Here is a 25,982-nt window from a genome sequence, read left to right as displayed (position 1 = left end):
AGTCGCCCAGTGAGCTTCCATGGCCGAGTGGGGACTGGAACCCGGATCTCCCAATGCCCAGTCCAACACTCTCGCCACTGCACCACGCTGGCTCTCTAAATAAGCGTAGGATTGCACCCCAACTGACTCAGTACGCCAGCCAGAGAGAACCTAAGGTATAAACTCCCATCATAATTCCCTGCCAGCTTGGCCATGCTAGCCGGGAATGATGGGAGCTGTAGTGCAACACCTCCGGAAGGCTGACCTGCGGCGCGCGCGATCAGCCTCGCAGAACAAGGGGCCGAGCGCTTTACGCGAGGCATGGGAAGCTGTAACCCGAAGCCCCCCTGAGCGGGAGAGTCCCGGGAAACAGCCGCGTGCTGCGCCGTGACGTCCGCGGCGCGCGCCCGGGGTTTCGCTGACCGAAGTTGGCGCTTCCCTCTGGGCGGAGGGCACCGGGGGCCGCTGACGTCAGGCAGGGGCAGAGATAAAGCGCTGATCGCTGCGGCCGAGCGGAGGAAGGGGGCGCTTCCCCGGCGCGCTGGAGACTGGGAGCCGCTGCTGACCCGGCCCGGACAGGACAGGGACCCTGAATTCCCAGCCGCTCGGCCGCCCTAACCCCCGTGCGAGCGAAGGGGAGAGACGCTGGTCACAGACGCCCTCGGGAAGGCGCTGCTGGGAGGAAGATGCCGCAGAACGTCGTTCTCCCGGGGCCCGCGCCTTGGGGCTTCCGGCTGACCGGAGGGATCGACTTCAACCAGCCCTTAATCATATCCAGGGTATGTCCTTTTTCCCATTTATTTCAGCGCTTTCCTTTTCCTTTTAAAGTGACACCCTTGGGGCTGTGGAAGTACGAATTTCGCCAGAGATCATAGTGTCCGGATTGTGTTTGCTCGCTGCAAGTTTCTTTTTTCCAAGTTTAAACGCACTGCATTTGTAAAGACCATGGGCAAAAAGGCTGTTATTTGTTCGCACAGCGCAATCCGCATTTTATACGTGTTAGCAAATGTGTCTATGAAGAGTGCGCGGGCTTGGAACTGCTCCGTGTTAAGGGATTATTTTTTTATTTCTTGAGTGGGCCAGTTACCTGTTAACTCTAGCCAGTTACCTGTGAAGGTAAGACCCATTAACTTCAATGGGACTGGCTTTTCAGTAGATGTCTGTAAGACTGTGCTGTCCATGTACGATGCAAGGTGCAAGTAGGGCAGTGGCTGTTTGCTGTTAAAAGGAACTAGCTTCATGTTACTTTCTGTGACAAACCAGTGAGGCCGCACCCCTGACCCTGCAAAGTAGGACAGGCTCAGAAAAAATGGTTTCCCGTGTGTGTGTGTGTGTGTGTGTGTGTAATGGAATATTAACTCTTACCCTGGGTGCATGGGATCCAGGCTTTTGGCTTTCCTATATAGAGAAGAATAGATCCCTGTTTCAGAGCCTCCTTTAAACTCCTCAACAACTAGGTTAGCATTTTTGCTAAGCAGTCCAGCACATGGGTACGACCAGTTTCTGGCTAGGCAAGACAATCAAATCAACTCTGGTTTCCCATTCTGTCTATTAAAGAACCAAGCAAAGAGAAGTTGAGAATGAGTCAGTTGCCTGTAAAAATAAAATGAAACCTCAAACTAGCTCACGAAAGGCATAATCCTATGCATGTTTAGACAGAGAAAAGGCCTACAACTCTCAGCTTTGCTGGCTGGGGAATGCTGGGAGTTGTAGGCCTTTTCTCTGTCTAAACATGCATAGGATTGTGCCCTAAGTCTCATTGATCAAGATTCTAAGAGTAACTCAACCAGAGCAGCTCACAGGTGGGGTTAGGAATGAAGCCCACCTGGGACTCCAGGGCGTGGAAGAATTTTGCCTTGACTCTTTATCAACTATAAGATTTCACAATCACAGGTATTTCTTGGGGTGGGGTGAGGGCTGAGCAGTTCCCAGGGAGAGAAACTCAAAGTGACCAGTCAGTCAATAGCCTAGGAGGAGCTGGTCATGCATCCTCCAGGTGATTGCGACCATACCTTGTTAACATACCCTGAGTCACTTGGAAGGTGAAGGCGTATGCGGATTTGGGGGTCTATCACAGCCTGACCATGCCTGGCATGTTCTTTGTTCAAAGGTAGTTCCCAGGAGAAAGGGCGAGGTGTGAAGAAGGTTGGATTCCTTATGCATCCTAACAAGTGTAATAGTACCCACCCCCCAAAGAACATGGCAGTGCTTCCTCCCCCGACCCCCCAAAGAACATGGCAGGGGGATTTACAGCAATGATGTGGCCTGGGAGGGAAGAGCACTTGGCCCTTTTCTCAGCCACCATTTCTCTGTTCCAAATGACCCTGTCGCAGGGCACTTTTCCTCCTTTAGGGCTTCTGATGCATGTTTATTCTTGCAAACACACATTTGTAGCTCACAAGGGCAAAGCAGTTTGGAGGAGTTGGAGTGGGGAAACAGGGGGCAGGGAAAAGCCTACAACCACTATTGCTGTTTCTCTGTTCTAAATTTTACCCCATCTGAAGCAGGTTTGCCCTTTTAGAAGGGGCATGTAGGGTCAAGCTACACGCCCTATGCAAACTCTTGTACTGAAACCCCCATGGCTGCTTATTTTAGTGGAAAGCCCTTAACTTCCAGCTAACTTCAGGAGCGGGAAATTTGAAGACAAGATGCTGCTGGAGCTTAAGTGTAGTGTTAAATTTGGAAGTGCAGCCACCCATCATGACAGTCCCCATAGCCACACCCCTGAGGAGGGGCCAAAAATGCAGGCAGCTGTGATAATCCATATAAACAAACCAGTTGCAGCAGTTTTCATCTCCACCAGGAGCTTTTCTAAAGCTAACGGGTCTTGCTCATTCAAGACCAAGCCAGCCCCAAATACTTTGTATTACAACAGAGAATAATATACTGTTGCTAAGAAACTCATTCCCTACCACCCCCACTACCCCACCCAGCTACTGTGGGGATTGCAGCTCAGCTCAGAGGGAACAGGGAATCCTGAGGGGGATGGCAAATGATATCTGTGTCCCTGCTAATCAAAATGCGCCAGGCATTGCCTCTTTGTGCTCTGCTACACCACCAAGCTTAACCCTTTTCTCTCCTGCTGCTCTTCCATTGCATCTCCTTCTCAACCTCACCTCCCCTCCCCGTGAAGTTCCAGACATGTGTCAGCAAGGAGACAACACATAGAACCATTCACCTGGGGTTGGATTCAGAATTTGCCTTCCACAAGAGGAAGGGCTCAATTTGTGGAAGGTCCCTTTGCCTGTTTTTGGGGGAATCTACTGACACATACAGTCCATGTAGTATTTTCAAGGGGCTGCTGTGGAAAGAATGGAAGTCCACTTCCACCAGCACATTTGATCCATCATAAAGCTGGATCCATCCCCTGGATTACAGTTTACTAGTATAACTCCTGTGGAAAAGGAAATCAAGGAACATGTTCTTGGGAGAGCAACAATACTTATTCATGTTCACACATCACAAAACCAACCATATGGGGTTGCATACAGGGGGTGAGGGGAGTGATGATAAGTAAGTAGTTGTACCTAATAATGGGACAAATTAAAGATTAGGTGTGAGTATTTTTCCAGAGTGAATATCAAAATCACACAGTTGGCTTGTAAGTGCACTCTGAAACATTCAAATGTGGGGTATAAATCCCTTAAAAAATGAGCTCATCTAGGAACGAGTGATCATTCATATTACAAAGCTGATTCAGAGAGCCTTTACACTGGATCAGTTGGAACTAAATTTCAGACATGGGAAAGTACCAAATAAGGCCAGCCTTGTATTTAAGAACTTGCCTGGTCACCATAGGTCACCAGAAATTGCATGCAGGTGAGTGCATGGAATTCTATATAGGCAAGTGAGAGGGCTGGCAGAGGAAGGATGGAGTGTTCTGTCCTTTCTCTGTCCCCAACATAGAAACCAAGCAAGGTGCTCGAGGAGGGAAGCCCCCTTCTATGAACCCAGCTCTCAGTCCCTCCTCAGCCAGACCCCAACAGGCTAATAAAAAATGCAGGCTAATAATTTGTGTGAGCTTATTTACAAGGCTGAAAAAAGCAATATAGGAAACTATTGCTGATAAGTTTAGGATTAATTCATTGACCACAATCCAAATAAACTATTTCAATTCCAAGAAACATCTGTGCACTATGTCCTCCACAGGGGCATGCACACAGACCCCTACCAAACCCATCCAAATCAATACATGTCTTTGCTCAGACATGCACATCTTCTCTGTATCTTTATCCTGAGGCATCATGCATAGGAATGTGGACTGTGGCCATTATCAACATAACCAGCGTGGCCTGATGTTTTAAATTCACTTTTCTGTATTTTCCCTTACTTTATATGTAAGGGTTGCCTTTTATGTAAGCTGGTTGCCAGTGATGGAATATTGACACTTCATATGATTTCTGACATTTCTCCTCCTATTGCCATTTGTGTGTGTGTGCACACTTGAGATAGCATTTTGCCAGTAGCTTGATGTCAGTGTACCTTACCGTTGACACTTATAGTGTTTTCCCTGTTCAGTAGTGCAATCCTTACTCAGAAGTTAAGCCACATTGAGTTAAATGGGACATGCTCCCAGGTAAGTGGGTATAAGATTGCAGCCTTACATAGCAATTCTGTGTAGTTCTACTCAGAAGTAAGTCCTACTGAGTTCAGTGAAACCTGCTCCCTGGTAAGTATGCATAGGATTGCAGCCTTAGTGGTAGAAACCTATATATAACTTTTCCCTGCTTTTAAAAAAACTGGCCACAACCTTGAGGGCCTCTGTGGGCTGAAAGGTAGGATGTAAATGTTCGAAATAATTAACAAAAATATTTAAAAGGTCCCTGCGTATTCCACTGATTTGAATGAAAAAGTTAAGCACGTACTTTACTATCTCCCACTGGAACTTTAAAAAGTGATTAATTGACTTGATACTGCCCATTAGAGATAAAATCAAGCGTAAACATTCCCATGAAGTCTACATTCAATCTCATTTATCTTACAAACAATTTCAGTTTCACGGGATACTATGAAAAAAAAGCCACTAATGTTCCCCTGTAGAACTGGAATCTGTACAAGTAAAATTAATTATCCTTTTTAACTCACTGTTTTTAAAAGTACTATACCAACATATTCAGAATAAACTGTTGAAGAATGATTGCCATCTGTGAAGGCTTGCAGTGCGTCAAAGGAGAATGTGTATTAGATCTCAGGTATTAAATTAAAGCTGCGATCCCATAAGCACTCTTATTTGGGAATAATCCCCATTGAATATAATGGGACTTACTTCTGAGGAAACCTGCACAAGGTTGCCCTTTTAGGTCCTATTAAAAAAACAACACAGCACTGTAAAACACACACACACACACACACACACCCTGCAATTTTTCACCAGAATTCTGTTCAGTCTGAAGAGTTTAACCTTTGCAAAATATACATCTAAATTCATCTGAAACACATGTATGCCATCTGACATGGAAATGCTGGTGGAGAAAAAGAAAGCAATGACTGGGTTTAAAAACAATAGAAGATATCAGGATGTTTTGGACTGCTATTGCCTTTTATGGAATTACAAGAGGGGAAAGACTTTCCATTATCTCTCAGGAAAAGTATTTTAGCAACAGTCTGGCTTCTAGTCTGCATTTGTTTACAATACGCTCAGTGAAGTTTGACGTTATATTAACCAAAGGGGAGCTGCGTTCATAGTGAAGTATATTGTCTTGTTATTTGAATCACTGTGAGACAAATAGCATTGGTAGCTGTGTGACAAGACTCATTGTCTGATCCAAGGCCTACAGTGGTCTGTATTGAAAGACAGGTTTACATAAAAAGGCGATTGTGAAGATGGATATCTTGTGTTTTACTGGGTACATCTGTCTGATGTTACATCTGTTTTCTGTGACACCACTCTGATTCTTTTTCTAATGTATTATAATTCCATATTGTACAACTAGCTCTCCCAGGAATGCAGGCCCAATCCTGAAGTGAAGAGATTTAAGCCAATCCACTAACATCTCTACAGCTTGATGCAGAAGAAAAGGATTTATCCAACCAAGTTCTATTGAAGTCAGTTGCCCTAAAGTGGCTAAGGCTGCAGTCCTATGCACACTTATCTGGAAGTAAGCACCACTGACTTCGGTTGGACTTCTGAGTAGACATGCATAGGATTGCACTGTAAGACTCAAAAAAATTTAAGCTAGTTGGTTTAAACCTACCTAGAACTAGGGTGGTCACTTACACATTTCCAAAAAAGAGGAAATGTTATCACCAAAAAGAGGCGTGTCCACCAAATGTGGATACATCTCACCATAGTGACGAAGAGTGTGGCCGGGTGATTTGTGCCTGCCTAGAGCATCTCTACATGGGACTTTCTGCTTCCATTTTAAATGCAGGATCATGATGGACTCCCTTTACACATGCTTCCTTTCCCTCCTTATCTGAGTCTTCCATATGTTTCACTGTACAGCTGCTAGATGGCGCTGTGGTCTAGCTCCTCTTTTTGCAGGGTTTCCTCTTTTCATGAGGGAACTCAAGCAGAACTCAAGTGTGGTAATTTGATAGCTCATTATCTCCGATCTTTTAAAAAAGGGAATAAAGGTCATTTAGCACGGGAGACACCCTGGAGATTGGCAACATCATCTAAAGGACCTGCAAACTTCCATGAGTAACCAATCTCAATATGAGGATAAAGGCTCTGTGTGCAGAAGCCCCTAGTCTGCTGTCCAGGTATTATATGTTGATGGGCAACTTCAAGGACATTGCTACTCTTCCTTCTTAGGGTTCTTTATCTTTAAAATAGATATGGACTTGGCAGCCCTTCAAATAGAGGACTCTCCTCTGTAAAATAGGACACAGGGCCGCTCTGCAACTACTGCTATGCAAAACCTCAGGAGATACAGTTCATTGTATGACTTTAAGAATGTTTTTGCTTTTAAATACATTCATTTCAGGCTGTACACCCCAGTGAATGCCCAGAGCTTCTGGACAATCAGGCTTCCCCATTCACTTCAATGGAGGGTACAGTTCTATGTACATACAGAACCAAGCCCTTCACTGAAGTAAATGATGGGACATCTGAGGGAACCAGGTACACATTAGAGAACCCCCAAAGAATTGTGCCCGTTTGCCTGCAATTGAGGTTAGTGTTTTGAGAGATTTGTAGTCTGAACCAACAGGGAACTAACAAAGGATAGTCGACGCCTTTCAAGCTTAAGGTGTAGATATCTCTATAAATACCTGTGCCAATTTCCTATCAAACAGTGACAAAGAAAAGAAGATTACAGCTGGCATTAGGACCTGACATCCTTGGGCAGCTGGCAAAATCCACTGCTGATGCCTCCCCTAGAAAGCCCCTGTAACATTTTTTCCAGCCCAGTACTCTGAGTGACACGAGGTGACTGGGGAACAAAATAGAGATTGTTTTAAATCGGTATCTAGGAGCTAGAACTTTTTTCTTTACCCTAGAGTAGGTATAAGGGGCCCAGTCCAGATCTTTAAAGCCCCCTACCCCCATGCTAGGATCCCAATATGGACTGGGCCTGCATCTACTCTAGAGTAAAAAGAAAAAGGGAGGAAAGTTGTAACTGCTACATACAGATTTAAAGCACAGCCAATGGTGATGGTGAGGCTGATGGGAGTTGTGGCCCTTCAGATGTTTTAGCCTACAAGTTGCCCACCCCTGTTCTAGCCATTATTTTAATGGCCCACAATTTCCTGGACTCTGAGGCATTGTGGGAGATTAAAATGGCCGTCGACCCACCCCCTAGTGCTGCTCAGAGCATTGCTACCATCACCAGGTAAACCCACCAGAATCCACTCACAGAGGAGGGAGCTGAGCAGAGAGCATTTTGCCCAGAGCCCCCTCAAACCCTGAATATGATAATTCAAGAATAACATCCAAATCAAGAAACAGCCCATTTTTGCAATTAACTTTCTAGTAGCATAAAGCTTTCAACAGACTACATTGTTCAAGCAGGTAAAGCCTTTACAAGGGCGTTATGGAACAGGCCTCCTGCTATTTATCAAGGGAACTGATGTCATTTCAAAACGCTATCTGTAGTTACTCAAACCAAACACAGTAAGACAACCCTCTGGAAGGTTTCAAGTAAATGTAAAACCTCAGGGCAGATAATCCAGACAAACTAAGTATAGAAGTTGGCTGAACCACAGCACAATTTTCAACATACTGCAATGCTATAAGGCCACTGAAATAAATGGAGCTAACACAAGATAAGCAGATCATGGGTCAATCAAAGCATGTTAAGAGATGATGGAAAGTAGCTAAAGATTCAATTTGTAATTAATACAATCACTGTGGAAAGCTGGATTGACAGAGTGGACAATTGACAGGTAGAGTAAATATTGTCGCATTTCACAAACAAATATTGCCAAGCAGAGAATGCTTTAAAGTAGTAGACCTCTGCCTTTTCAGAGCCAGGACATCCCTTTACCCACAACCTGCAACGTTTGGATTTTTGTTTTTAGAAAAAAATATATAAGATGAATCCTGCAACATCTTGCAGACATATCTTTTCAGAAATCTCTGCAGGCAATTTTTAGAAATCTTAAATATATGGTACAGGGCCAAAATTTGTTGGGCTACTTCAAGGAATGAAACTATATTTCAACATCCTGAGAGTTTCTCTTTTTTTTCCTATTGGGTTGTTTTGGATGCTCTCCAGTTTTGCCTGAACCCCATTTTTTGTTTTTAATCATATAGTTCCAATCAGGCTGGTAAGTCACTACTTAACACATTGCCTGCAGCAAGTAAGGAGATGAGGTGACCAGGCAGGGAAGCAATTCTATATCCTGGGAAGACATTCATTCTCTCTCCCTGCTCCCACCTGCAGGCTGTCCTGGGCTAGCTAGGAAAACATTTCTGAGCTAGTGCCTTATGTGACTTCTTTGCAAAGCTGCATCCTTTCTTCCCTCTGTGTGTGTCTATTCTTCCTCTGCCTGCCTTCCTCCACCTGCTGGCCTCTTTCTTCTCCATTCTCCCTCCTACATGAGGTTGGAGCATGACCCAATTGTGCCTCATGATTCACAAGTTGAAAACAAATCCTCGAAAGCAAATGCTCTTCCCCAACCTGGTGCCCCCCAGACATTTTGGAGTTCAACTCCCATCAGCCTCAACCAGCATGGCCAATGGTCAGGAATGCTGGGAGTTGAAGTTTAAAACATCTGGAGGGCACAAGGTTGGGGAAGGCTGCAACATAAGAAAAACCTTGCTGGATCAGACTGATGGTCTATCTAGACCACATTGGCCAGCCGATACTTTTGGGAAGTCCACATACAGGGCAGGAAGGCAATAGTCCCCAGTGCTGTTTGCCAGCCCACCCCTACCCACTGGTATTTAGTGGCATTCTGCCTCTGAACCTGCAGGCTCCACTTAGGTCTTATGACTAATAGTTGTTGATGGTCCTATCCCCCATGAATTTGTCTAATTTACCGTAGGCTAAGTGGTCTAATCCCCATTTAAAGCCATCATAGTCATGGCCATCACTGTGTTTTTGATGGGGAGGGGGGAGAATTCAAACAAGCAATCTCCTATTTGTAGTCTGAACTAGCGTATGTAATTAGTTTCCATTTGCTGTGCAGCACATTGTATTACAACTTGCAATGTACTCCATGGCAGTGTAATTTATATGGTAAAGCATAGTAACACAATAAACCTGAAGAGTGAGACTGAACCTTTTATTTCGTCAGTTTGGGTGTTACCACATCAAAAGCTTTTGGAAATCTTTTTAATTATTTGAAATTGGGAAGGTACTGTAGAGCAAATCATGTTTGGAACATACAAAAATGCTTTGCATTTACAGTCAAACCAAAATATCACTCACTAAGCAGATAGGACTATCTACCAGACTGTATTACAGTGTATGTCTGTTTTTTAAGAGAGAGAGAGATTCCTGGAATTTTTAAAGGTTTTCTAGAAAAGTATTACCCAGCATGTAAACAATTCAAAATTATCTTTCACTGGGAGTGGTGCAGAAGGAATGGCTCCTAGCAGAAGGTAGTCCCAAGCTTAGCAATGTATACTGCCCTTTAAACAAAGGAATAATGATTGATTTGCAGCAAAAAGGTTGTAGTGCAGAGGTAGGCAGCCTTCAGCTTGTATGCTTTTGTAAATATCCTGAAAGCCATGCATGCCCAGAAGTAAGTCCTACTGTGTTCAATGGGACTTACTTTGTGGCAAGTATTTTTAAGGCTGCAGCCTGATAATCCCTTCTGTTGTTTTGAAAAATGTCCAGCGCCCATAACTGCAGAGATAACTTTGAACCATGGATCATTCCACACCTTGTCCCAGTTCAAATGCCATGGTTTATCAGTCTGAGAATGAGCCATATGTGTGTGTGAAGATATCCTGGTTTCTTAAGATCATTTCCCATGCTGTCCAAACCGGGAAACTGTGATTTACCAGCTCCTTGTATTCTAGTTTGGAGTAAGCCCTTAAGCCATAGTTTCCTGTGCTTGTATAATAGGCCATTAAGTGTCAGTAAACTTAGGTTTTGCCACCAAGTCTACCACTTAACAGAGAGCTGCAGACAATCGTGGTTGTCTGATGAGTGTGCTTCTGGGTGTGCTACATGTTGGTCCTAGTCATACATTACATATTTAGGTAAATCCTTAATAAAATCTTAGGTACCAGGCTGGCTCTACCATTAGGCAGAGTGAAGCTTCACAACTTCCAATCTTCGAAGATCATGCCTGAAATAGAAAAAAAACATGGTGGAGAAGCCCCGATTCTGCGAGGATAACGCCTTAATTTAAAAAAAAAAAAAACATTCGGAGCAGGGGATAGGAGGGGGTAAAACTTAATCTCATTTGAAGGGATACAACAACCCCCTGCTCAGTGCAGGAAGCCTGATTCCCAGGCAGTCGCCCATCCAATTACTGACCAGGGCCGAACCCGCGTAGCATCCGAGATCAGACAAGCGCACACAGGAAAACAGCACAGCGCTCGACTGTGAACCAAGCTCGTGCATTCGATGAAGCACTGCAACAGGGAAAATGGATGAGTGTGAATAATCACATTTTAATGCGAGAGTGTTTAACCCGACAGGACACCGAATTCATTGCGATGGCGGGCGCAATGTAGATCGGCCCTCAGTCATGCTTAGAGGAGACCCAAGTTAGTCATAACTAAATTGTCCCATTGTTTTCAGTGGTCTGTTCAAAGCATGACTAAGTCTTGATCCAACTCTACTAGCGATAAACTTTCTGACCTGTCTACTGTGGCTGTGGATACTGCTCGTTGCGTAGTGGGAGGAACAAACCCTGTGTACAATCCGACCCAAATTAAACACTTTTAAGTTCAATTGATTTCAATGGGAAACTTAAGCACATCCTTAAACTTTCTCTGGTTGAAATGAATGGGAGTCTATCTGTGTGCCTTTGGTTGGATTAAGCCTCTTTTCTATTAAAATATGAATTTGCTAGTCACTTAAGTCTAAGTTTTAAAATAACATGTTAATATGAAGGCTGTGGCAGGTACTTTGTATATCTTCAGAAGAGGGATACAATTCCGACCAACTCCTTTCTTTACCTTTACAGAACTGAGGACATTCTAGGCCAGGCCCTCCAGATGTTGCTGAACTGCAACTCCAATCAGCCATAACTAGCATAGCCAATGGTAACAGGTGATGGGAATTGGAATCCAGCAACATCTGGAGGGGTCACAAGTTGCCCACCCGAAGGTCCTGCGGCTCAGTGCAGAGGCAGAGTTCTTGTAACTTTCTATGTAACTTTCTATGCCACTCAACCTGTGATTAGGGATGTCCAGATTTTGTTGAATCCATCATGCATGATTTGCGCGGGTTGGAAGGTGTTGTTCATTCCATCATTCATTCACCAACGGAATGGGATTTTTTTATTTTTTATTTTTTTGCTTCTGAAAAGTTTATAAAAACCCAACCCCTCAGTGAAGTATGTAATTTTTGTGCCAATGTATACAAGTTCCATAACATTTTAAGTAAAAGTGGCATATACATTATTGTAGGTTTTAGTATATTTAGTGAATAGTATAATGCATTTCATCTAATTTGCATGTTTTCAACTGATTTGTGTAACTTGCTAAAAAAGAAAAGAAAAAAAGAGTTGTAAATCTGCAGAGTCCACCTGACTCACAAATGACTGACCAGATTTTCAGAAATCCAAACTCATTTTAATCCACTTTGGATTTCTTTGACATCCCTACATGTGATGGACTCCATGTTCAGCAGGGCTGATGTTGGTTGAATAGAACAGAAGGGAGTGAACTGCAAAGGCGCTATGGCTTTATGTGAGCCAATCAGCTTGGAATTCCCTTCACACTGAAGCTCAGGAGTGCCAAAGACAGGAATTAGGAACTGGAGTTCTTATATATGATAGCAGTAAACGGCTGGAGATGAAGCATGCAGGATTGAGTCATAAAGTGACTTTTTCTGACTATAAAATATTGTCACCTTATTTTTGCACAGTGTGAATTAATGGGCTCCAGAGACATAAAGTTGATCCTGCTTTTCACAGATATCTTTCACAGGGAAGGTCAGCCTTGAGAATTTATGTGAAATGTTATTGAAGAAGATTATGGGCAAACCCTGGGTAGAACAATAAAGCATGGTTTAAATAAACCATGGGTTAGCATTATGTGCTGTGGAAAAGGAAAAATTCTATGGTAGATATCATTAAGAAAGGACAAAAAAATACAACAGTCACTATTGTAATGCCTTTCTACAAACTATGATGTGACCACATTGGAATACTGCATATGATTCTGGCTGCCACACCTCAAAAAGGATATTGTAGAGCTGGAAAGGTACAGAAAAGTGCAATCAAAATTATCAGAGGTCTCGAGCAACTCTCCTACAAGGAAAGGTTACAATGCTTGTAGTTTTATAGTTGGGGGAAGGGTAAGTAAGTGGGGGGACATGATAGGAGTTTGCAAAATGATGCATGGTGTGGAGAAAGTGGACACTTGAGTTTTTTCTCTTTCTCTTATAACACTAGGACCCAGGGTCATCCAATGAAGCTGAATGTTTGTCAGGACAGACAAAAGGAACTATGGAATTCACTACCATGAAATGTGGTGATAGCTACCAACTAAAACAGCTTTTAAAAGGGATTAGACAAATTCATGGAGGATGAAGCTTTCAATGGCTACTAATCCTGATGTCTATATGCTACCTCCAGGATTAGAGGAAGCCTTTGGTATAATCCAGCAGGGCTATTCTTATGTTCTAGCTTTTACAAGGCTACAAGAGCAGGGACACAATTTGGCTAAAACTGTGGAGAGTCAGGGGATGGGCCTTGTGGATTTCATTAACAGCCCCCCACCATAATTTTATTACTGATGCCAGGTAGGGTTAAACTTGGGTCCTTCTAAATATACAGTCTGCATTCTATCTGTAAACTCTGATTCCCGTGTGCTGCGCATGAGTATCTATTGTGCAAGTGTTTTGCCAACATACAAGGTCACTAATCATGGCGGTATGCCAGATACGATGGTAGCACTGCAGGTGAATATGCTGCTGCAAGCATTTAGGATGTTAGTGTAAATCATATTATGAGACACAAACACAAAAAGAATAAATGAGGAACAAATGCCTTCAACCCCATCGATGTTAGGCTAATGCTTCTATGGGCTTTTTGCAGGATCATGGGCAAAATTAGGGGCCTTTTTCTCTCTCTTCACAGTTTTGCAGATATCACTAGGATTGTTTGTTTGTTTTCCATTCATAGGAATGCAAAGTGCAGAACAGAGTGATATCTGGAATAGATTTTGCTAAACTGTTAGGAAGCACAAAGGAGATTTAGAAATAAATGCTTTCATGCCTGTCAATATGATTCACAGATCAGCAAAAGCTAGAACCTGAATTTAAGCCAGTTTACATACTGAACTAAGTCCCACAGAAATCAACATAATTTAATTCCTGGATCCAAGAATCTGTCTGGGGCATGGGAGCTCTGATGTATCCATGGAATTCCCTAGCTTACTCAGGCTTTCCCGTCGCAATTGGCAAGGAAGAGATAGACACCAGTCTTGAATTACAACTAGGCCACAACTTGTAATTCAGATTTACAGGCATTATTGAATCAAGAAACACACTGGGTAGGATCCAATAAGGCCTTCATTTCTACCATTCTTGTTCACCTATGGTGCTAGTCTGGCTGTGCCTGCTGCTTTTGTCTCCCTGGGCAGTTAGCTCAAGCCTGAGCCTTCTGCCATAGTGAAGTACTATGTCTCAGCTTAGATTTGGGCTCAGTGTGGTTCCCATTTCCAGCAGTTGCCCAAAATCTGCTTGGTGATCCCCACATGGCCCCCAGGGTCTACTTTGCCAGCTGATCCAGAGCCAATGTAGCAAGGTCTTATACAGGCATCACTATAGCCTCTTCTCCCTCTCCATCTCATGAGATCCAGAAATCCTGAGTCTCACAGGATTTTGGCCGTGGAGTCTTTCAATGACCGGAAGCATGTGGTGACTGCAAGACTCTTTTCCCCCCCAGTGCCCAGGAAGTCTCCCAGATACAGGAGATCAGCAGTGGCTGGGGGCTGTAGATGATGGTCCCCTCTTTCCACCCTACAACCAGGCCCTTCTCACAGAGTGAGCTCCAAGAGCCTCCTCTTCAGTGGGGGCTGCTTATCCACATACATATTGCTTTGTGCATTTGGATTGGCTGCCTCCTTGAGTTGAATATGGATCCTTCATGCACCATACTAGAGCTATCTGTGTGCTGCAGGATGTACATCCAACTCTCCACTGGGCTGGATAAGTTTAAGATAGCAGAAACCATTTTGAACACAGTGGTCGGAACTAGTCTGAAGAGATGAGTGAGTAGCGTGCACCCTAATTCCTAGATTGAGATTACATATGTCGGAGATCTAATGAAATCATTGGAATTTACTTTCCCATAATGCGTTTTACATCAAATTGGCTTAGTAAAGACCTAGTTAATGGAACATAGCCATTCGTTACTAATGTGGTTCCTTAAATGGAAACGGACAGGTCAGCAAATAGCAGGTCAACAACTAGTTTAAAAGCAGCATTCTGTATGTCTTCCAGATTACGCCAGGAAGCAAAGCTTCACAAGCCAATTTGTGTCCTGGTGACGTCATTATAGCTATTGATGGCTATGGCACAGAGAACATGACTCACAATGATGCACAGGAGAGAATTAAAGCAGCATCACACCAGCTCTGTCTGAAGATTGAAAGGTATGATTTCACAATATCTTTCAAGTACAATAACAGATTCAATGTTTCCTGTATAACATTAAGGTTTAAATTTAAATTTATCCAGGGGTTGCATATAGTAGCCATGGAACCAATATAGATTTATTGGGCCTCACATCCTAGAGTTAGATGGACATTATGAAGTACATCCAGCATAGTGGCATGATTTGTGACAACGTATCATGATTGGCAAGCCCATTCCAAGACCTGTTGTTTTCTGGTACGATCAATCTTAGCTAGTTTCTTGAGCTGTTTTTAAAATACACCAGGCTAGGTGGAGGTGAAAGTAAGTACTTGTGGAAGTTACATTTATGTGAAAACAATGTTAGAACTACTTTTTAAAAATCCCCATCTGTTTTATAGAGATATGCAACATCTGTCAGGGTGGACACCGAGCCCATAGAATCCCAGAGTAGTTCTGATTCTGAGGAAAAGCAGTTGCTCCTGGGAGAGGAGCATGCTCCTCTTTCCCAGGGCCCACAGCTGACGGCGATTCCTCCCACCAGCATTCCTAGATTAGAAAGCAGTCCAGGGAGTGACCGAGCAGAGATAGCAGACTTGGTGGATGCGCGACGCAGACGCAGAGAGCAGCGCCAGATGGAGGGCGCGGAAAGGAAGCGCAGTGCCCGGTTGGCGTGCAAACAACGGCTGCGCCCCGAGGATCCAAGGGAAAAGGGGAGGGACTCTCCCTAGTCCTTAAGTTCAGGGGTCTGCCAGTAATTCCTTTTCAAACGGGGACCAACTGTTTCAACTTAGGGCATAGGTACTCTGCTGCTCAGATCTAGTTGCTACCTGTAGAGTTGTTAAGTTGTAAAAGAAGAATAAAGCTTTGAAAGGAATCCCTTTGTCTGTGTCTGGACTTGGCTACTGGATTAGACTGAGAGAGGCCTCCAAGGAGCCTTTGACAGCATCCTAGAACATCCCCCCCCACGCCCATACATCTTTTCTCAATCCTTAGACCAAATGCGCACGATTCCCACAGGGAAATACCCAATGATCCACTTGAGCTTTGGGAAAACGAAGAAGCAGCCTAAACTACACTACCTTGAATAATCCATGCCTGCACAATAGGCCTGCTTGGTTGTTCTTTCCAGTATACCATTGGCAAAGAGAGCATAGCAGGTGTTAGATTGTCTCCCAAATTGATAAGATCTATCCACAGGGCCAACCCTACCATTAGGTGAAGTGAGGTGACCTCCTCAGGCAACAGATGTGCTATGAGGACAGGGCACGGTAGTAAGGTGCTGGAGGACCAAGCTGTGTGTGTGCCATAAATTGTCTGCCTTGTGCTCCCTAAAGTAGCCTGCTAGCCTCAGGTATGGTGGAAGATGCTCTTGCCAGTGTTGAAGTAAGATTCAACTACTGAAGCCTTGAGCTCTCTGGAGGAAAGGTGAAGTATAAAAGTTCTAAATAAATAAGCAAACTGCCAACCCAGTTGGACTTCTGTGCATGGGAATGGGGTGGGGGGAGCATTTTGTCTGCTTCAGGCAGCAAAATGTCTTGGCCTGTTCCCATCTACCCACCTCTACCTTAGTCTGCTTATTTCTGAACAGTCCCAATACTGCTCTTTATATGTTCAAAACAGAATAATACTAAGCTTGTTCTTGAGGGGAGGGCAGGAAATGGTGACAAGATCAGGCTACCTACCAGTCCAGTTACTCAGTGGGTGATCTGAGGGCAAGAAATGTGAGTGAAAAAAAAAATAGAGGGAGAAGCAAACAAGGTAACAGCAGGGAGAAAGTGTAGGACTGCCAATCAAGAGCCATGGGCACTGATTAACCTGCTGCTCAAGAAAACAGGCTGGAAATTGAACCAGAAATGCTTATAATTAGTGAAGGTCAGCAGGAACCCTGAGAAGAGAATGAGAAGAGCGAGAACATGGACGCTGAAGATAATAGATGGATAAGAGCACGAGGCATTCAGCAAGGGTGCATGTGTACAATGAGTGTGAAGCACAGTACAAGGAAAGTGGTCACCAGCCCAAAGGTTGCTGGTTCAAATGTCAACATACTATTATCCATTAAAATTTGTGGGCAACTCTTCTCATAAATGCCAAAGCAACATTTGGTTTTGTCTTAACAGATTCTAAATGCTATCTCAGTTTGCAGTACATCAAAGCTGTCCTCACCTGTTAACCAATAGTCCAACAGTCTGCCTTCCTCTTAATTGTAATGTACAATAGAATCAACGTATTCTTGTCTAGATGCAGGTCATTGCCCTTATTTGCTTGAGTTATTCTATTCTACACATTCATGAACAAAGCACAGCCATTTTTTTAGATTAAGGCCTGGTTCACACATAACAACAACCCAGAGTGTGTGGTTGGACATGGGTTGTCTTTAAATTGTGGGTTGTCATTACGTGAGAACTCTGCAGTATGGTTTAATTATAGGTTGTTTACCATGAACAGACCATGGTTTGTTGTTGGGTTGTGAACTCTGGGTTGTTCATGGTTAACAAACCATAGTTAAACCATAGTACAGGGTTTGCATGTAACAACAGCCCATGATTTAATAACTACTCATGATTCATCAACAACCAATATTCAACCCATACTCTGGGTTGTTATGTGTGAACCAGGTCAATGTTTCCTACCATGTTCTCTTTTGTTGAAAACACCTTTATTGTCATGTAAGTATTTCACAATTCTTCCTGTTTTGCCATGAGTCAGTTTACAAGTGTGTCTTTTCCTACCAGACAGAAACTGAAGGACCCCTCTCCCCCTGTCAATTTTTTTTAGTAGGATTTTATTTATTACTTTGGTACTACCCACTCCTTATGTAAGATTTAATATGCAAATTAACAGCGCCATCCTATGCATGTCTACTCTGAATTAGGTCCCAGTGAGCTCAATGGGACTTACTCCCAGGTAAGTGGGTATAGGATTGCAGTCTAAGTCTGTAATATCTTCAAAATAATTTTTTCATGCTGTGCTAAAATGGAGGAAAATATTTTGGATTTCAGGCTTGCATAATTACATTGCATGAATTATTCATTTTTCACCTACAGGGCAGAAACAAAATTGTGGTCTCCGCAAATATCAGAAGATGGCAGGCCACATCCATTCAAAGTAAACTTGGAAGCTGAACCACAGGTAGCAACCATTTTAAACTAGCAGCAACCCCATTATATTTCTTAGATACTTACTTACCAACTTCTATTACTAATTGCCTATTTAACACAAAAATAAAACATCAGAAGTGACGCAAAGCAGTAATCCCCAAACCTTTTGGATTAAGGACCTTTGGAAATGATGTAATTTTTACATCTACTGTGAATGTGATCCTCAGGCATTCAGTTCTATCAGTCCTTTGCATGTTCCATAGAGGAGCCCTGATACTGAAAACAGCTTCTAGGGCAAGGTCATAGTGAGCCCTGGATAGATTCATCCATGAGGATACCTCATGGTATCACACGTAACCCAAACAAGCCTACCAACTCATCCAGTTGTCATTTTTAAATCACAAAATTCTGAAAGAGACTTTTCCTCATTGGTCTGGCAGAGACCCTTTACTGTTTCATCAACCATATTCACTTAGGGCCAGTGTGGTTGTTACACCGGTGATGTAACAATCTTAGCAACAGTTAAGAATTTGGGAGTAGACTTCAGGATAATGAAAGATTTCTCCCAGCTCCTCACCTCTCTGACGCAAATAACACACATGCACACACGGGGGGGGGGGGGCCAGGGGGATGCATGGGTAAGTGTTACATTTGGCAGTAATGTTAACCATGATTAATACTAAACTGCTTCCCTCTTAATTAGTTTTTTTGTTTTTGTTTTTTAAAAACCAGCTTCAAGATCTTATTTCAAATCCTGATTGAGTGGAAATGGTACAGAGCATTAACCATGGTTATCTTGAGTACTGATGGAATGCTTAACCCTGATAAAGGGAATTGATGCTGAGCAGTCAGTGTTGGCCCCCTGTCCTTTAAGAGATCATCAGAGCCTGTTCAGCCCATGTATCCATTTTTGTTTTTTTAAGTGAGCAGAACTTGAATCTAGTCACTAGTCACACCAAGAATCATAAATGTAGTGGACACCCCATTCAACAGGCTCTGTATGGGCAGTTGAGTTCTCTCTAGATCCAGAGTCTTGGGTTCTAAATTTACTTCTAATGGAGAATATGTCAGGCATAGCGTTGCACATCTGGGTTAGGAGACCCATGTACCTATTTTGTATATGTAGTGGGACCTCTTTTCTGTAGCAGTTGTACAGTGCAATCAGAATTAAGTCCCACTTATTTCAATGGGACCTATTCCATTGTAAGTGTCATAGGATTGGAGCCTGGTTTATTTAAAATATTTCTTGGCTGCCTTTCAGGGCAGAGGCCTCCCAAGGTGGCAACCATAAAATACATAATAAAAACCGGCGAGGTAATAAAAACACAGTGTGGGGGGGTAGTGTACTCCTTAAGAGAGCGGTGGGGGATTTCTTTCAGCCCAACGGCTGAATTCATTTTGGAGAACCTCTTGGGGGCTGCATTTCAGTGGTGGGTGGGGCTGAAGGCAAAGGGAGAAGGGCCAAAAGAAAAGGAGTTGAGGCCAAAATACTAAATAAATACCAGCACACCGGGCAGTATCCAACGGGGTGCTTATGTCCCTGCTGCTTCCCTTTCACCCCACCTATTTCCTTCCACAAGTGGTGGGTCCTGCCAATTCGACTCCATAAGGAGGACCCACCATTTACACAAAGGAAAGTTAGCGGGAAAGCCCCAAAACAAGCAGAAATGCTCCTATCTGGAAGGAGGCGGGTTGGTGGAGCTCCCTTACAGGAGCTCCACCAACCTGCCTCCTTCCAGAAACAAGTGTTTCTGCTGGTTTGGGGTTGCCCCTGGAAGCACCAAAGCACCATTGTGCAAGCAGTGTGGGATGCTTGTGTAATGGAATCAGTGGGCCAAAAGAGAATCAGTGGAGGCGTAAGCACCCCGTTGAATATCAGTTATTGTAGCTTAAAGCTTTTACTGCCATTAACTAAGCCTTAGAGGAGGCATTCCAACCTTTTAGAATAGGAGGAAATTGCACAAGAGCTGGGAAACAACCAATGAGAGGTGGTTGGGGGAAAGAGGGCAGAGCCAGGGGAAGGGGACATGGCTGGATTGTGAACCCAGGAGGGCCAAATTTGGCCCCTGGGCCTGAGGTTCCCCACCCCTGTCTTAAGAAATGCCCTTTCCTACTTGAAGCAGTGTATCCCATGATGGATTAATACTAGAATGTTATAATACAACACATTTTGTTAAGCATACAACCAAGCAATATTGCTTAACAACGACATGTTGAACATTGGTTGTACATAATGTAGCTGTAACTAAAAATTATTCCCAAAAGGGCTCTTGCACACTGCTTTGGTTACAAGAATTCTGTTTTTGATCTCACACGTATTTGTTTACAGATGGAAATACCCTGATGTTTTTCTTCTTCCTCCTCTTTTTTAAAATTTACATCTGCTTCAAGTTACTCTGTGTTTCCTGGCTGTATTTTCTTCAGAAATAAGGGGGCATATGCCTAACCTTTAAAATTATCTAGGGTTGGATCCAGGGTTAATCAGAGTAGACCCATTGAAATTTAAGTCCTGTTGATTTCAGTGGTCTAACTCTAAATATGATTAGATCTGGGTCGGACTTCTAATTTGTAATTTTAACAGAGGACTATAGCATAAATGACCTGTAACAAAATTAACGGCATCTTTCACAGCATGGTTTATTAAGCACACAGGACAACTTAGTCTCTTATCCAAAAGGCTTGGATAATCAGAACTCTATGGGTGAGATCCCAGAGCCACATATGAGAAATGTATGTACCTACTGGAGATTCTCGAACTCCCCACCTCTTCTCACTGCAGCCCTGTGCCCCTGGATAGCTCCTTCTGAAAGTCGGGGGGACTCTTGAACAACCTCCAAAAGGTGCTAATATGCAATTAAAGTGGATGGGGATACACACTCCATTCAAAGAAATGCATTGTGAAAATAGTCCGTATCCTCGCTCAGATGTATCACTTCTGGCTGGAGCACTTTCCAATCCAGTAACTGACACACAGGTGGAAGGAAGTCCAGTTACGTACACAGATCTACTTAGCTGGCTTTTGTAGAGGGCTAAAAAAAAAGCAATTAAAGGATAGATTTGTCTCATTCCTTCAGTGCATGCTTATGATTAGTGTGTGACACTCAATGATAATGATTGTGATTACACACTCAGAGGTGGTAGTTATTCCATGTTTATTAATCTGGAGTAAATGGCGATATCTATCTACTCGGGCACCATATAGTGAATCTGAATAGTAATAACATTTGGAAAACTAAGATTCACATAATGAGAATGCTGCTGAACTGTAGATTGTTTGAAATCTAAACAATAAAATAATATACCCCCCCAAAAGTCAAAATCAAAAATATAATACTGGCTATTTGCCTTTTAAAATCTGAGTTCATTATTGAGAGCTCTTTTCAAAACAGACATTTTAACGTTTAAAGACCATCTTGATTCCCTATAAATAGGCCTGCTGATGAGTTGTTTGAAAAGACTGTTCTGATGTTTGCAAAATGCAAAAAAAAGTTCACCATATTGGGGAAATATAGCTACTGGTGTGATTTTGCCCCTAACAGTTATGACAGGCTTCATTAATTATATGCTGTGATTACTATTTAAAATTGGTCTTGGATTCTTAGTGAATTGTCAGACAAATCAGCCAAATTTCAGAGCTTTATTACATACAACAAACACAAGAGCTGGACTATATATGCTGCTATTTGCTTTGCTATTTACATTTTCTGCATTTCATGATATTCCAAGAAATGAACATGAACTCAAACGTGTATTGTAGCAACATAGATGCATTTTTATAATAAGACATTATAACAGTGATGCTGTTACATCATATACTATTTCAGAAATTCATCTGTTAATCCAATTAAAAACTAGTTGATAGATTTTTTTCACAGTTCATTTACATTTAAAGTGGTTTCTATCTATATGGGATAAACTTGCATTCTTTGACATGAGCATCCCAAACACATTTAGCTGGAAGCAAGTCCCAAGTACATTGATGTAAAGCTTTGTGTATTTTTCAGTTATCTTATTTGGTAATATTATTATGGTGATGGTTAATAATAGAAAGCTGAGTTTCCAAACAGTTTAATTCAGTTGAATGCAATGTGACTACCTTCTCCTAAATGCTGCTGCTAAGAGCTGACCTTCACATTCAGGCTGGGGGCGGAAGGCTGTGGTACGGCTCTCCTAGGTCGGTGGTGGGATCAGGTTTGAATGCTCTCTTGTGGAAAGGAAAAGAAAAGAAACATCCTTTCCGAGCATAGAAAACTGAGCATCCTAGAGAGAAGACTGGGGTAGCATCTTTTTTTCCTGGCATACCAGCTTTCCACATGCAGAGACCTTTTCATTTGAGGGAGCATTCAAATATGCAACCTCCCACCTGCATTCTGAAGTACAGTGTTCCTAGGAGGACAGTACTACAAGGGTTTATGTGAATGCATACACAGGATGCTAGGAATAGGAATTAATTGAATATTACTAATTAACAGGCTTCTTACAATAACCCAAATCCATATACTGCAGATCAAAGATGGAGATCCCCCATTCCTCACATGTTGTTGGACTCACCATTGGCTATTCTGGTAGGGGCTGATGGATGTCCAGCAACATGTGGAGGACTACAGATTCCCCATCTCTGCTATAGATTAACCTCTATCCTCCAGAATATAGTATTTGCTGTGTGTCCCATATATATATATATATATGCACACATACACACACACAGTACATGCATACATATACACATATCATTTTAAATGTACAAAGACAGGTATCCCAAATTCTGTAACAAGAAAAGATGAATACTGAAATTGTGCAAAGTGATCGAGTTTGCATTAAAATTCTCATGTTGTATAATTCTGCTTTTGCCAGTCATGAGGAGGAGCTGGAAGTTATGCTGAGCATTAAAGACCCATCCCAAATAACTGGGAAATCTTCCTCAACCCCAGTATGGCATTTGAGATTTTATTCAAGCATATTTTCTCAACCTTAAAGACTGGGAGAGGAGGGAGAAAGAAAGAAATGCAATTATAGCTTTAATTCTCAAGATACTGAATTATGTGCCCAATATGGCATGTTATGCTTTTGCTGTACTTGCTTGTATCTACAGAACAAACACTGCTGAAATAAGTGGACAAATGAACAAGAGAGGTGCCTGCACAATTTAAGCACTAGGTTATTAAAGCAATCCAACAGTCCAAATGACTCGAGCAAGTTAATAGCACAGTTTAACTAAGGCTGCAGTCCTATATCCATTTACATGGGAGTAAGTCCCATTGAACGCAATGGGACTTACTTCTGAGTAGACATGTATAGGATTGCACTTAATGTTGTAGATTAAGGTGCACTACATGTCTTTTTGTGTCAGTCCTCCATGCCACGCTAATTTCTGTGGTATTTTTATCCTTGGCTTCAGTGAGATTGGAAACACTAAATTATACTGCATTCTTTTTAGAACACAACACTACATTGCCAGGAAAATACCACTGAGTTGCTGAGTCTTTTTCGTTTTAGATTTTTTGAGTTTTTTGTTTTGTTTTGAAAACTACTTCTTAAAATTCATCCAACAGACATCTTATGCATCCATGTCTATCTTGCTTTAGGATGACCAAATTTATGGCCGTGATATTTTTTCTGCATAAATATGGATATAGGAAAACTACCAGTTTATATTTACTATGGCTATGGGGAGGGGGGGTTATTTCAAAAAAAGCATTTTTCCAATTTAATCCTGAACATGTTTATTCAGAAGTACATCCTATTGATTTTAAGGGTGCAGAACCCAAGTAGTTATGCATTAGACTGCAGCCTTACTTGATTTAATCTGAGACAAAGACTGAAACCAGATGTTATGGAGGGTGTGCCATTGTTGAAACAATGGCAGCCCCACACCTCTTCTTCCCCCTCTCAACATAACTTCTAGTAATTCAAGTGTGTGATATGTCACTGCACTCAGATTTTTGCCTCTCCTGCATCCTGCTTCACTTCGTTGGCTGCCACTAGCAGAACTTACAGTGCAATTGTAACATTTCTTATTTTTGGACTACTAGGTGTTAGTGGAGAAAAGAGGAAGAGGCATGGAGATTGTTGATTTTGGCCATGCCTCCTCTGTAACCTCCATTACAGCCAAAGTCTTATGGTTCTTTCTAGAATAATTAATGATAATATTTGTGTCTTCCTTTCTGCTGCATTTAACTGTTAAAATTTTCAGGGATGAATCATAGGACGCTTGCTTAGCGGTTTACTAAATGAAAGCTTTTGTTGTCATTTTGCAGCAGCAAGATGCAATTTATTAATAGCTACATTTCAGTTTTGCTTGTTATTGGCTTCAATGTGCATTGTAGCTTTGTGTATTTTGTCTGCCTATTATGCACAGGAATTCAAGCCTATTGGTACAGCTCACAACAGAAGGGCCCAGCCTTTTGTTGCAGCAGCAAACCTTGATGACAAAAGGCAGGTAGTGAGTTCTGCCTATAACTCTCCAATTGGGCTGTATTCATCTGGCAATATACATGATGCTCTTCATGGACAGCTGCGAGGCTTAATTCCTAGCTCATCTGAAAAGTAAGTACTATGTTGTAAGATGCTCTTTCATTGCAATATCTGTATATCTGGTTTCATACCCTTGAGTCCAGCTCTTGATGTTCTTCTTTTCTTTCCTCATGTCCGAAATTTAAAAAATGCTCTTGAAAAGATTTACCTTAAAATGAATGTTCATGTAGGCAAGACCAATATTAGATATTTGTCTTCTAGAGAGTTGGCCACACAAAATCCTTTTCTTAATGTTGAGCACAATCCAGCCAAAGCTAAGCACTAAAGCCTATAAATCTCTGTGTGCGCACGCATGCGCGCACACAAGCATACACACACAGGAGTGAGCCCCATTAGGATTTATTTGGCTTACTTCTGAGCAAACATGGAGAGGATCAAGTTGCAAGTCCTATTGATATCAGTGGGAGATAGTGATGTGCGGCCTGATCCCACGCATGTTTTACTCAAATGTAAGTCCCACTATGTTCAGTGGGACTTACTCCCTAGTGTGTGGGCTTAAGCTTGCAGCCTTAAAGTGCTTGGTTTTGGCTTGACTGTACCTACTACTCTCTTTCTCACAATAACAGCAAATGTGTTAATACCACTACTATACGACTTACAACTCAATAATTTGCTACATGTGTGTTAACTAATCTTCTCTGGAAACAAATATACAGTGACTTGTTGAACATTGTTTTTGTAACCCTTTCCTTTTTTTCCAGGACATGGGCTACTTTGAACACAAGCATAATATTCGGCCCAAACCTTTCGTAGTCTCAGGCCCAAGCAGGTTATAAATTATGTCTGTAACTGGATGCATGGTGTGTTCAATGGTTACTCACAATTCAACTGAAAACCGTAACATTGTCACTTCAGTATGTTGTAAAGCCTTCTAATGAATAAAATGCTTGCTTCAAAGCATACGTATATAAACCTGAAATCAGAATGCCATTCCCAAACAGCAAGATCTGATTCTTATATCATGGAGAATTACAGTGAAATGGAACATAATTAGTGGAAATATTGCTTAAGGTCACAACCATCTGCAAAGCAGTAATATTCCCTAAATCCAATTAGTTTTGACGGATCTTGCATCATATAATGGCTGGGTACAACATGATAACCCACACTCAGGGGTTGAATGTGGATTGTCACTGAACCGTGGGTGGTTGTTGAACCGTGGGTTAACCACGCTGACAAACTATGGTTTATTAACCATGAACAACCATGAAGAGAA

General features: G+C 42.4%; 1 protein-coding gene across 2 annotated transcripts in view; it reads left to right on the top strand.

Moving 5' to 3' along the window:
- The first annotated feature begins 493 nt into the window (after positions 1 to 493).
- PDLIM3 (PDZ and LIM domain 3) overlaps positions 494 to 25,982 on the top strand; it is a 41,330-nt gene continuing 15,841 nt past the window's right edge. Inside the window, exons 1-4 of one of the 2 annotated variants that reach the window (XM_084856619.1) lie at positions 494 to 758; positions 15,000 to 15,151; positions 18,179 to 18,263; positions 25,468 to 25,535. In XM_084856619.1, coding sequence (XP_084712745.1) covers positions 666 to 758; positions 15,000 to 15,151; positions 18,179 to 18,263; positions 25,468 to 25,535 — 398 coding nt within the window. In that variant the 5' untranslated portion in view covers positions 494 to 665. Of the gene's footprint in view, positions 759 to 14,999; positions 15,152 to 18,178; positions 18,264 to 24,590; positions 24,779 to 25,467; positions 25,536 to 25,982 lie in introns of both variants that reach the window. The other variant, XM_084856617.1, reaches the window with a different exon arrangement.

This window comes from Heloderma suspectum, chromosome 5 (genome assembly GCF_057233095.1).
Source record: "Heloderma suspectum isolate Gila_16-S chromosome 5, 16-S_ref, whole genome shotgun sequence".
Lineage (NCBI taxonomy): Eukaryota > Metazoa > Chordata > Lepidosauria > Squamata > Helodermatidae > Heloderma > Heloderma suspectum.
This window is presented reverse-complemented; position numbering and strand designations above follow the sequence as displayed.